At 48.3% G+C, this 12,453-nt stretch overlaps 1 protein-coding gene across 1 annotated transcript; it reads right to left on the reverse strand.

Annotated features, from left to right (window-relative positions):
* On the reverse strand, positions 1–7,906 carry ATP4B (ATPase H+/K+ transporting subunit beta). The gene is made up of 7 exons (XM_059685198.1): positions 7,747–7,906; positions 7,121–7,249; positions 4,654–4,767; positions 4,349–4,548; positions 2,562–2,618; positions 719–820; positions 1–162 (listed from the first exon to the last, which is right to left on the reverse strand). The coding sequence occupies exons 1-7, from the start codon at positions 7,856–7,858 to the stop codon at positions 1–3; spliced, it is 876 nt and encodes a 291-aa protein (XP_059541181.1). The 5' UTR covers positions 7,859–7,906.
* Between the last annotated feature and the right edge of the window lie 4,547 nt (positions 7,907–12,453).

Consider the following 12,453-nt stretch of genomic DNA (forward strand, 5'->3'; position numbering starts at 1 on the left):
TTACTTGTGGATTTTAAGCTTGAATTCCACTTTCCCCTCAAAGGGGTCATGGGGGTTGTCATAGGTCACATGTTCTGCCAGGATCTTGCACACGACGACCACTTCAGTGTTCCTGGGGACATTGAGGAGCTTTGCGGCCACCAACGGGTTGCTGTAGTGGGGCTGGAATGGAAGCATGGGAAGGGGAGAGAGTCAGGAACCGGTGCGGAGCGCGGGCGCAGGTGGCAGAGGCGGTTCCTGCATGCTCTGTCTCAGTAAGGCCACACAGGCCCTGCTCTGGGCCTGGGATTCACCGGGTCACTGTCTACCCACTCAGCACCGAGCATTGCTCTGGAGAGGACAGACTCGAACAGTGAGTGACACATTCAACTTCAAATTTTTGATATTTGGTGAAATTAAACATAAAAGTCAGGAAGAAGCAAGAGAGTGAGAGGAAGTGCTTTAAAATGGATATGCAGCTGTGTAAAAGGATCTGGAGGCTGTCGAAAACTAAAACAATTAGATTTGATATGTATATTTTACCTGAGAACAATGTGTTTTCAGGTAGTTAGGAGAGCATGGGTTTGGGAAACAGCCAGAGAGCGGTAACTGGTCAGAATGGGCTAAGTAATGCCTTATTTCGTTCTTACAGGTAAGACACTTAGGGCTTTCCTTTTGCCAATCATTGCTAAGTTTGAAATGATTCAGTAGCTGTTGTAGGCGGAAGTGAAGGACCTACCTGGGCCTTCTTCCCGTAGTAAGGGAAATAGTGTAGACTGAAGGTGCCGTTGGGCGGGTAGTACTCCACCTGCAGGGGCTGGACGTCCTTGTGGTGCTGGTCCTGGGGGAGGAGAGGCCACGCCTAAGCAAGGCAGGATCTGGGTGCCTGGGTGCACATGTATGTGTGTCTGCATGTCTCTGAGTGCCAGTCTGTATGTGTGCATGCATGTGCCATGTGTGTGTCTCTGTGCATCTGTATGTGCATGCAAACGTGTTCACATGTGTGTCTGCATGTCTCGTGTGTGGCATGTGCATGTTGTGTGCATGTGTGCACCATGTAGGGGACCACATAAACACTTGGTTGTGTAATTAGCATAAATGATCTAATCTTTGCAATCAGTACTGGGCTCCCATTGGGGGTGTACTTTGTTAGTGCAGAACCTCCTGGTGACTTATCAAACTTGTATGTTTACCATTTTAAATTCTTGTAGGATACCCAAGGGGCATAGAGCCCAGAACGCTTGTTTGTTTGCCCATGGGATGTGAGCAGATGAGACTGTACGGGCTGTTTGCCAGCACTGGCTGAACATGTGTGTGGCTTTGTGGGATCAGGATCTGCTTTCAGTCAGTGACTTGCCTGATGGATAGCTTGAGCCTCTCGGAAACAGAGGACGGCCACCCTGGTCTCCATTAAAATCTCAAGTCAGCCCAGCTGGCATGGCTCAGTGGTTGAGTGTTGACCTCTGAACCAGGAGGTCACAGTTCAATTCCCAGTCAGGGCATGTGCCCGGTTGTCGGCTCGATCCCCAGTGGCCCAGTGGCGGGCATGCAGGAGGCAGCCAATCAGTGATTCTCTCTCATCATTGATGTTTCTCTCTCCCTTCCTCTCTGAAATCAATAGAAATATATATTTAAAAAAAAAAATCTCAAGTCAGCCTGCACAGGTGTGGTTGAAATAACTAAAAAAGGAAAACAAAACAAGATGACCCCAAACCTCACAGAGCGATCACAGGCTTTGGGGGTGGTGTTTCTGCGGAATAACCGAGGGGAGTGCCCACTGCTAATAGCAGGGAGCCTTTGGTTGAAGGCACAGTGGTGAAAACAAGCTTTGGAAAACATTCAGTGAAGACAAATTTAGGATTTTGGTTTTTTGTTTGTTTTGTTAATCCTCACTGGAGGATATTTTTCCCATTGATTCTTAGAGTGGAAGGGAGGGGTCGGGGAGAGAGAGAGGGAAACATCGATGTGAGACACAGCAATTGGTAGCCTCCTGCACGTGCCCCAACTGAGGCTGGGGATCGAACCTGTAACCCAGGCATGTGCCCTTTGACTGGGAATTGAACCCTGGACCCTTCAGTGCTCAACCCAATGCTCTGACCAGTGAGATACACTGGCCAGGGCCAATTTAGGGTTTTTTTGTGTTGTACTTAAAAACTAGTTTTGAGAAAATCTGGAATAAATTAATGCCAACCCTTAGCAGCCAATAGACATACACTATTAAACAACTATAGCTGCTGGTAGTCTGACATGTTTTTGTAAATAAGCCGATAAAAAGGACAAAACAATAGAAGTGCCCCTGAAAAAAAGTAGTAGAAGTGCTTTAGTTTCTCCAAGTTGCCAGCAAACATTTTGAAGTGTGTTAGTAATATACTGTCCCAGATGCTTTTTGAATCAAAACAATAACACATTTTTCTCTTACTAGGTTTTTATCCCCTGTAATAAAACTATTTTAAACAATGATTGTGCAGTTTGCGTATCCGGTTTATTAGGCCGACAATTGAGATATTCTTAGGGAAAACCAGTTAAGTTATCCCCACGGGTTTTCTAGCAATACCAGGATGGCCACGGATGGTCACACTCACCAGGAAGGCGCAGTCCACCCTGGGGGCCGTTCTGTTGCTGGGGAGAAACCTGACGATCTGGAAGGGAAAGTGTCCATGTGACCTCAGGCTCGTCTGAGCGCAGGGAGACCTGCCTGAGTGGGGTTCCCACAGGGCACTGAGAAGGGTCTGGAGGTGGTGGGTGGTTCCTGTTCTGATAACCCCCAGCGGGTATTACCAACTCCTTCAAAGCCAGAAGCCCTGCCCCAGGGCTGTGTTCTTGGCTGCCGGCAGGTGGCAGATCTGGACCAGAGGGTCTGAGCCTTCACTGCCACTTCCAGGCCCTCCATGCTGCACCGAATCAGGGCACAGCATCCTCCTGTGAGGCAGCTCCCCATCAGCCCATCTGTGCTTCTCCCAATCCAGGCCTTTCTCACCCTCCTGCACTCCTGGCCCTGTGTGCCCACTTGTGCGCAGGCCTCGTATGGCACCTGCCTGCTCCCCACACCTGCCCCTGTGTGCACATGAGTGTGAGCTGCCATTGCAACTGCCAGGCAGCTCTGACGAGACCCCAGCTAGGACCCGGGGCATGTGCACCGTGCACAGATGGGTGGCTTCCTCTAGGCCCAGGAAGATGCTCAGAGTCCCTGGCCCCCAGGCCTCACCTGCTGGCAGCATGGAGCTGTCCCTCCCTCACCCAGCCAGGTCCCACCCCTCGGCTCTCTGTGCCCTCCTGTGTTTGCTTGCATTGGCTCTACTCCTGGTCTGCTTCCCTCAGCGCCTGGCCCTGGCTCCGCCAGTAGATCCCTGGCTCAGGTTAGAAACCTCTGCTCTGGACGGTTCCCAGGTGCCCTCCCAGCGCCTGTACACGGCCCTGCTTTCTGGGTGTTGTGCACACGTGGCTGCCCCGGCCACGCTTAAGAGCCTCATGCTCTGCTGCTCGGTGTCCATCACCATAGAGTAGCACATAGATCAGCGGTTCTCAACCTGTGGGTCGCGACCCCTTTGGGGGGTCGAACGACCCTTTCACAGGGGTCGCCCTAGACCAGGGGAGGGCAAACTTTTTGACTCAAGGGCCACAATGGGTTCTTAAACTGGACCGGAGGGCTGGAACAAAAGCATGGATGGAGTGTTTGTGTGAACTAATATAAATTCAAAGTAAACCTCATTACATAAAAAGGTACGGTCTTTTTTTTTTTTTTTTTTTTTTTTTTTTTTTTAGTTTTATTCATTTCAAACGGGGCGGATCCGGCCCGCGGGCTGTAGTTTGCCCACGGCTGCCCTAGACCATCGGAAAACACATATCTAATTACATATTGCTTTTGTGATTAATCACTATGCTTTAATTATGTTCAATTTGTAGCAATGAAACTACCTGGCAGGTGTGATGGCAGCTCACACTCATGCGCACACAGGGGCAGGTGCCATACTAGGCCTGCATATCAGATATTTACATTACGACTCATAACAGTAGCACAATTACAGTTACGAAGTAGCAACGAAAATAATTTTATGGTTGGGGGGTCACCACAACATGAACTGTATTAAAGGCTCGCGGCATTAGGAAGGTTGAGAACCACTGATGTAGATGCTGTGCTTGAATGGGTTGTTTTCGCTTGTATCTGAGAGAAATCATCAGCTTAGGAGCCAACATAATGGGTGTGTTCTGAATGAAGGTGCAGAGCACGGAAGGGGCAGCGGGGCAAGTCTGACCGGTCACCTCTGGAACCCTGGACAGGTGGGTGCGCTGATCACGGACCCTCCGCCCCAGAGCCATCTCCAACGGGGCCTCATCCTGGACCTCTGGCCTCCAACCCTTTTATACTCACCCTGTTCATCTTAATAATGAAACACGGCTTTCCTTCCTCAAAGCCGAAGTTGGGGTCCTCCAGGCCTGAGCAGTTTTGCAGCATGTCTGTGGTGAACTTGCAGGAGAACTTGGTGTGGTTCGGGGCCCCGAAGCTTTCTTGGATGAACACCTTGTCGGAGGTGCAGTTGATGTTGTCCTCCTGGGCCGCTGGCGAGTAGCCTGCCAGCACAGACACACCTGTGGGCCCTCTCTCCACCCGGGGCTGTTAGTGACATGTTCTTAGAAAAGGAGAAAGAAAGGCTGTGGGAGCGTTTTCAACCTTACCTTCCAGGAAGTCGTGGAGGGTGTGCACTAGGTCCGTCCAGGTCCCGTTGTCAGAGATATTGTAGGAAATGTCCAGGCCTTCATCCCCGTAGACGTCTGGCCTCAAGGTCACCCCTGGAAAGAGAGCCTGACACTAGTTTCCCCAAATGCTCATCACATCCAAGCTGGTGGCTGCCGAGTTGGTGAGTTGTGTGCAGAGCTGTCCCAGGTGGGATGCCGCGGGACCAGCAGGGTCCAGGTCTTCAAGGGCAGCCAGGCCAGGAGGCCACGGTCAGGTGTCCTCTGCGCTAGCTGCTCATGGAGGACCCTGCCCTCCGGCCTGGGAGCCTCACGGAGGAACGAGCCTGTCTGGGTGCAGGGTGTGGTGCGGCTGAAGGCTGGGTGGGCTCTTCCTGCACACGTGGCCTGCACCAGTGCCACCCAGGGGGCCACACTCATTGTTGCAGGTGACAGCTCGCCCTGGGTCGACTGGGTTTCTTACTGAAGTTATAGTTGGTGCATATTTGCAAGATCTCCACTGGTGTTGGTTAAACACGAATGCGTTCTAACAACACTAATTATAAAAATAACAGTGTACAAGTGCGGGAAGTTGAAGTGCCAGCCCTCAGTTTTCTCCGTCTCAAGTCTAGTGTGCATCCTTAGGAAACGTCCTTGTTTCTGTGAATGCAAAGATACGTGTTTCTTCAGATAAGTGGGAGCCTGTTTTCCACATGCCACTGTCCTCTCTTCCTGTTCTGACAGCAGTTGTACCCACTTTTCCCTGGCATTTTATATCAGCTCACCTCTTTCTGTCCACAAATACCACATCGCGCCTTGTTGTGTGGATGTTTTACGACTTATTTAGCCAGTTCCCTGATTGTACAGGTGACTTTTAAAATAAGTAAGCTAGCTCTGGCCGGTTTTCTCAGCGGTTAGAGCGTTGGCCTGTGGGCCAAAGGGTCTTGGGTTTGAGTCCCAGTCCAGGGCACGTACGTTGGTGGCAGGTTCCCCAGCCCCGGTAGGCACTTATGCAGGAGGCAACCAATTGATGTGTTGCTCTCACATCCATGCTTGTTTTTTTCTCTCTCCCTCCCCGTTCCCGCCACTCTCTCTAGAAATCAATGGGGAAAAAAACATCATTGGGGGAGGATTAAAAAAAGTAAGCTAGGGTTTTGGTTGTTTTATGGATGTTGTGAAAGTAACAGTTGTACATGGTTTAAAACACAAACCTCCAGAAAGGTCTAAAGGAGGAGAAAGCTCTCCACTCCCCGCTCTCAACTATTCACTCGGAGCGTGCTCTGGGGCTCTCACGGAACTTGTTCATCGCTTCACCTGGCAGCTGTTGCCCCTTCCCTGCCTCCCCGTGACCAGGGGAACACACCTCGCCTGCCTTCCAGCCTCAGGGTTTTGAGCAAATTATGTGATGGTGATGTTCTCAAGTTTGTAACATGTTACATTCTGCTCTGAAATTATAATGAAATCCTCTGTGCTTCACCTGTTGGTTAACGCTAACATTTGACGCTGAACTAAGCACTTTGGTGTTATTATTAATGGACAGATTCACTGAAGATCCCAGCAGGAGGGCTGGGCCCGCTCGCTCACCTGCTGGAGACCGCCTGAGGCAGCGTCTCCTAAAAAACGTGTGAATTTTCTTTTCCTACGTGCTGCTGTTGCATGTTCCTGGGGGCATTATCTTCCTGAGAAAGTTAGGGATGTGCGAGCGATAACCATCCTGAGTTACTGTGCGCTTCATTTCTTCCTTTCTCCTCCCTCCCTTTCCTTTATGCTTTTTTTTTTTTTTAAGTCACCTTTGGTTAATGGGCGGGGTGTGGAAGTCTTGGCTCAAATCACCTTCGCCAGGACTGTGGAGGGGACGCCTCACTGTCTCGAGCCCTGGAGTCTTGTCACCAATGACCCATCTGGTGCCGACTCAGGAGACTGGAGGCGCAGCCCACTGCCCGTCCACCTTCACCACAGAGGACCAGAGGATGGTAGACTGACTGCACTTGGAGAAGACTCGTGTTCTGGATTGAATTACTATTCTGGGTTGAAGTACTGACGGACTCGAAGTGGAAACCAGAGCTCTTTCCTTCCCTAAATCCTTCATCCCTGTCTCTCTAGGAACAGTCTTTTGCATATCCTGCCATTACGTCTGCTGTGCGTGTAGACCCATACAAAGTAAGTGGTATAAAGACTCCGTCACAAAAACCTCTGTTTTAATAATTACAACTAAAGCCAGAGTCAGACTTTATTATCTGGGGGCCGCCGCCTCATCAAAAGAAGCCGAGAGGCTGTCCGTATGCGGGTGTACCCCTCAAAGCCCCGTGGCTGCTGGTGGGAGGAACAGAGGCCCTGCTGGGTGCCCCTGGGGGCTTCATTCCCTGAGCGTTTATGCTCTGACTGAGCACCTCCGGGACTGCGAATCGCCCTGGCCTGCGTGGGGTCCTGATGTGCAGGCTCGAGCATCGCCCCCCACCCCCCGCGTTACCTGGTGACTTTAGCTGGTCTTGGTAGTCGGGCGTGTACGGGTCGAGCGTGCACATCAGCGAGTAGATGCACAGAGCGAAGAGTCCGGTCATCACCACGTAGAAGGCCACGTAGTAGAGGCTGATCCACACTGCGGGGAGAGGCCCGTCAGACGCAGCTGCACACTTCCTCATCGTGGTCGGACCCCCACGGAACCCCACCTCTTCAACCGTCTTGGAGTGAAAACCTCAGTGCATCTACACACAACGCTGTGCAAGCATCACCTCTATCTAGTTCTAGAACATGCTCATTGCTCCAAAGAAACCCCATACCCCTTGACTTCAAGTCTTTTTAAAAATTGTAAAGTTTAGGAATAATAACTATAAACTGCTATTCTCCAATCTAAACCTGAAACTTCGAGGCCAGTCAATCCTCAGATGTTCCCACCGTGTGGGTGCCTGGTGCCAGGGGGCATAAGAGCTGAAATGGGCCTCTAGGATCACCTGGTGAGGAAGGTGAGGCCTGGCCAGAAGCCTGGGCGGGCCTGGGTCCCGGGAGCCTGGACCCCCAGCCCCAGGTTGCTGGTGGTGGGCCTCTGCCACTCCTCTCAGATTTCCCCCTCCTTGCCCTGCCTGGCCAGACACATACCCCACCGGGACAGGGTCCGGCCCAGCATCTGCCCCGTGTCCGGGTTCCAGCAGTAGCGCTGGAATTCCTCCATCCTCTGGCTGCACGACTTCTTCTCCTGCAACGCCGCCATCCTCCCTGCGTCTGGGAGTCCCCCTCGTGCAGAAGAGACTGAGAGGAGAAAATCCGCCCCTGGGTTTTATAGTCTCCTTCAGAGGTCAGAGGCGCACCCAGCGGTGTTATCAGGCCTCGCTGTCCAAACACCAGCAGCTCCATGCGCTCTGCAGTCCCCCTGCTATCAGGTGCCCTCCACCTCTCCCCTGGGCAAGTCAGGGCTGCCCCCTCCTTCTGGGATGCCCTTGGCCGTAACTTTGTTATGATAACGACTAAGGAGAAATACTTTCCTGAACGGCCACTTGTTCAGCTCGGGCCCCATTCTCTCACTTCCTCCAGGAGGAAGGAAGGAAGGTCAGCACAAGGACAGGCCTGGACCTGCCACTCCAGCTGCTCGGACACTTCCTGGTCTGAGATGATGGGCAGCGGGTGGCCGATGTCATGGTATTGCAGTTGCTGGGGCTCTGTGAGTGGCTCCAGACGCCGGCATTGTGAAAACGCCAGAATAGACGGAGGCTAGAAGTTCTGTTCCAGAGGAGAGGGTTCAGAGGGCTCCAGGTCCCTTCTCCTCCCGTTGCCCCTGATGCCCAGTTTCAGCCGTGAGGATGATTCCCTGAGACCTGTGCCGTGCGGACTGGGGCTCTTCAGGACTTTCTGTGTTCCTGGGGGAATTTACGGCCATACAATCTAGGGATATTTTCAAAACCAAATGCAAACCACACCCCAGGCAACTACTTGAAATGCAGATTCTGACCCAGTGGGGACCCAGTGGGCCTAGGAGCTCCCGGTGAGCCGTGATTAAGGCTGCAGGACCAAGCAATGTCCAGGTGGGGGACGCTATGCCTGGTGGCACATTGGAGTCAGCTGGAGCACCTTGAAAACTCCTGAGCTTGTCTTACCCCGGAGTTGGGGCATCTGCCTACACTTTCAGAGCATGCCATGGAAAAGCGCCCTCTACCAGCGCCCCTCTCCCTTCCTCTCCTCCCTAAGGCACGTGTCCAGTAAAGGTCATTTTGATGTGTGTGCTGTTCAGCACGTGCTTTCATGTTTGGGGGAATTCAGAGACTAAATGGGGAAGACTTAGTTCAAAGACTTCCAAGCAACAGTTTGTATTTTGCTCATATCAAGAGCATCTCTATACTTCACAGACAAGGGCAGCGTTTATTCCGTGGGCAACAGTTGCGGCACTTAGGGCCTGGCACTCGGGGTCCCAGACCCCCAGGTGTGGACAATTATAAAATTAGGAGTTCTAGCTAAACCAAACGGCCGGGTGACCTGAGCTTCTGAGAGCCCCCCAGATTCATCTTGTGTGTGACCAGAGCCACTGATCCAGAGACCGTAGTGGGTAGAGACATAGCTGGGGCCATGCCAGCTGCTCACTGGGGCATCATCTCTGCAGTTAGGTTGAAAGGGCAATGTCAGGCAAATATGATGTGCCACAGAGGCCTTTCTACAAGTATTTCCATCAAAATCCAATGAAAATGATGGGTATTGCACACAAAGATCTGGAATTTCATTCACTGTCACTTATAAATGTTCCTTCTAAGGGACCTATGTAGCCAAGTTAGATTTCTTTTGGAAGAAGAATAATGAAAACCCTATAGCCATTATTCTGCTTGTTTTCTCAGAGATGATTTAGAGTTTATCAGAAGAATGAGCACCCTACAATTCAGAAGGAACCGCACTATTTTAGCTAGGTCTCCTAATTTTATAACTGTCCACAACTTGGGGGTCTGGGACCCCGAGTGCTGGGGCCCTAAGTGCCGCAACTGTTGCCCATGGAATAAACGCTGCCCTTGTCTGTGAAGTATAGAGATGCTCTTGAAATGAGCAAAATATGAACTGTTTCTTGGAAGTCTTTGAACTAAGTCTTCCCCATTTAGTCTCTGAATTCCCCCAAACATGAAAGCACGTGCTGAACAGCACACACATCAAAATGACCTTTACTGGACACGTGCCTTAGGGAGGAGAGGAAGGGAGAGGGGCGCTGGTAGAGGGCGCTTTTCCATGGCATGCTCTGAAAGTGTAGGCAGATGCCCCAACGAGTGGGCTCCAGACCAAGTGGGGAGCACCCCCCAGGTTCCCACGTGGGAAGCCTAGATGTCTACCCCCACCTGGCAGTAATGAGGTGGAGCCCAACTCTCTTCTACTGATTGACTGGAGTCAGAAACAGCCCGCTAAAACTGAAGGAGTAAATAATAGGAAAATGTTACATTTCAATTGATAATCACGCATCGTACCAAGTACCAGGAAGCTTGCAAAATGAATTCAAACAAGAAAATTGTTGAATGCCAACATCGAGGTGACAGAAATGTTGGAATTACCTGACTGATTTTAAAGCACCTATGATAAAATGGCTTCAGGGGGCAATTATGGACATGCTTGAAACAAATGAAAAAAATAGAAAGCCTCTGCAAATAAAAAGTTTATGGAAAGAAATAAGATACATACAAAGAAGAACCAAATGAAAATTTTAGATGAAAAAATACATTAACCAAAATAAAAAGCTCAAAGAATGGGTTCCACGGCGGAAGGGAGGGGGCAGAGGAAAGAAAAACCAATGGAAACATGGAAGAAAACGCGATAGAAACTACCTGATCTGAACAATAGGGAGAATGTAAACTTGAGTAAAACTGCACAGAGCCTCAGGGATAGGGGGAACTGAAATAAGAATCTAACATCCGTGTCATCAGAGTTCTGGAAGGAGAGAAGAGGGCAAGGCTGAAAACTACTCAAAGAAATAATGACTGAAAACTCCCTAAAATTTGGCAAAAGACATCAACTTACAGATTCAAGAAGCTGAGTGAACAGATAACCGTGACCTCCAAAATCTACACCAAGATGCATCATAATTAAACTTCTCAAAATTAAAGACATACACAAAATCTAGAGACAGACATTGTATGATAATAAATGGCCAATCCACCAAGAAGATATAGCAATCCCACATGTATATGCACCAAACAAGAGAGCTAGAAAATATGTAAAGCAAACTGATAGAACTGAAAGGAGAAATAAGCAAATCCACAATTTTAGTTAGAGACTTCAACATTCCTCTCTCAACAACTGACAGAACAACTAAATAAGAAATCAGCACAGATATGGAAGAGCTCAATAACATCGTCAACCATCAGAGTGTTGTTGGCCTCGGTAGAATAATCCACCAATCACAGCAGAATATACTTTCTCTTTATGTGTTCATGGAACATTTGCCAAGATTGACCATATCCTAGGGCTAGGCCATAAAACAAAGCTCAACAAATTTGAAAAAGAAAATGAAATAATTCAGAATGCGTTCTACAGTCCTAATGGAATCAAACTAGAAACTAATAACAGAAAGATAACAGAAAACGCTCCAAACATGTGAAAACTAAACAATACACTTCTAAGTAATCTATGAGTAAAAAAGGAAGCCTCGAGGGAAATTTCAAGAAATACATGGAGCTGAATGAATGCTACAGCAGTGTTCACAGGAAAATTTATAGCACTAAGTTAATATATTGGAAAAGAGGAAAAGTCTCAAATCAATAAGTTTACACTTCAAAAACCTAGGAAAAAAAGAGGGAGGGAAGCAAACAGGAGGAAGAAATAAAAGATGAGCAGAAACCAGTGAAATTAAAAACAAAAGAGAAAATCAGTAAAACTACAAAGAACTGGGTCTTTCAAAAGACCAATAAAGTCAGCAGAACTATTGCAAGAGAGAAGGAAGACATAAATAATACCAGAAATGAAATGAGATATCACTACAGACCCTGAAGACTTCAAAAAGATAATAAGGGAGTATCATATACAACTCTACGTATGTAAACTCGACAGCTTAGATGAAATGGACCTGTCCTCCATGCACATAACTCATTCAATTTGAAATAGATAATTTGAATAGCCATATAACTAGTAAGGAAATTGATATTATAATTTAAAACCTCCCAATTCACTGGAAAATTTTACCAAACATTTAGTGAAGAATTACAAATTATATACTATATCTTCTAGAAAATAGAAGAGAAGAAAGCATTTCCCAACTGATTTTATAAGACATGTATTACTCTTATACCAAAATCAGATAAAGACAGCACAAAAATAGAAAACTACAGAACAATATTCCTCACAAATATAGACAGAAATGGCTACAGCAATCAAGATGGTTCAGTATTGGTGGATGGATAGACACAGAGACCAATGGAACAGAATAGGAAGCCCAGAAACAGAACCACGCTAATTTGCCCAACTGATTTTTGAGCTGCAAAAACAATTCAACGAGGCGTAGATAGCCTTTTCAACAGGTGAAGCTGGAGCAATTGAACAACTACTGGCAGAAAATGAACCTTGACCGAAGTCTCACATGTAAAAAAATTAACTTAAAATTGATCATGGATTTAAAAGTGTAAAACTTGTTGAGTGGGAAGGTTGAATTCGGGAGAGGATGAAAAAAGAAACATAAAGAGTTCTTAGACTCGACACCAAAAGCATGATTCATAAAAGGAAAAATTGATTGCACTTCAACGAAATAAAAAAAAGCTTTTGTTCTATGAAAGCCCATGTAAAGTGAATGAAAAGACAAGCAAAAAATGGAAAGAAGCATTTGAAAACCACAAGTCCAACAAAGGATCTAAG

Source organism: Myotis daubentonii, chromosome 2 (assembly GCF_963259705.1).
Source record: "Myotis daubentonii chromosome 2, mMyoDau2.1, whole genome shotgun sequence".
NCBI lineage: Eukaryota > Metazoa > Chordata > Mammalia > Chiroptera > Vespertilionidae > Myotis > Myotis daubentonii.

Coding starts and splice junctions, on each gene's coding strand:
- ATP4B (XM_059685198.1), bottom strand. CDS start 7,858: ATGGCGGCGTTGCAGGAGAAGAAGTCGTGCAGCCAGAGGATGGAGGAA. Junction 7,250..7,746: donor CCGGACCCTGTCCCGGTGGG/GTATGTGTCTGG, acceptor CTCTCCCCGCAG/TGTGGATCAGCCTCTACTAC. Junction 4,768..7,120: donor AGACCAGCTAAAGTCACCAG/GTAACGCGGGGG, acceptor CTCTCTTTCCAG/GGGTGACCTTGAGGCCAGAC.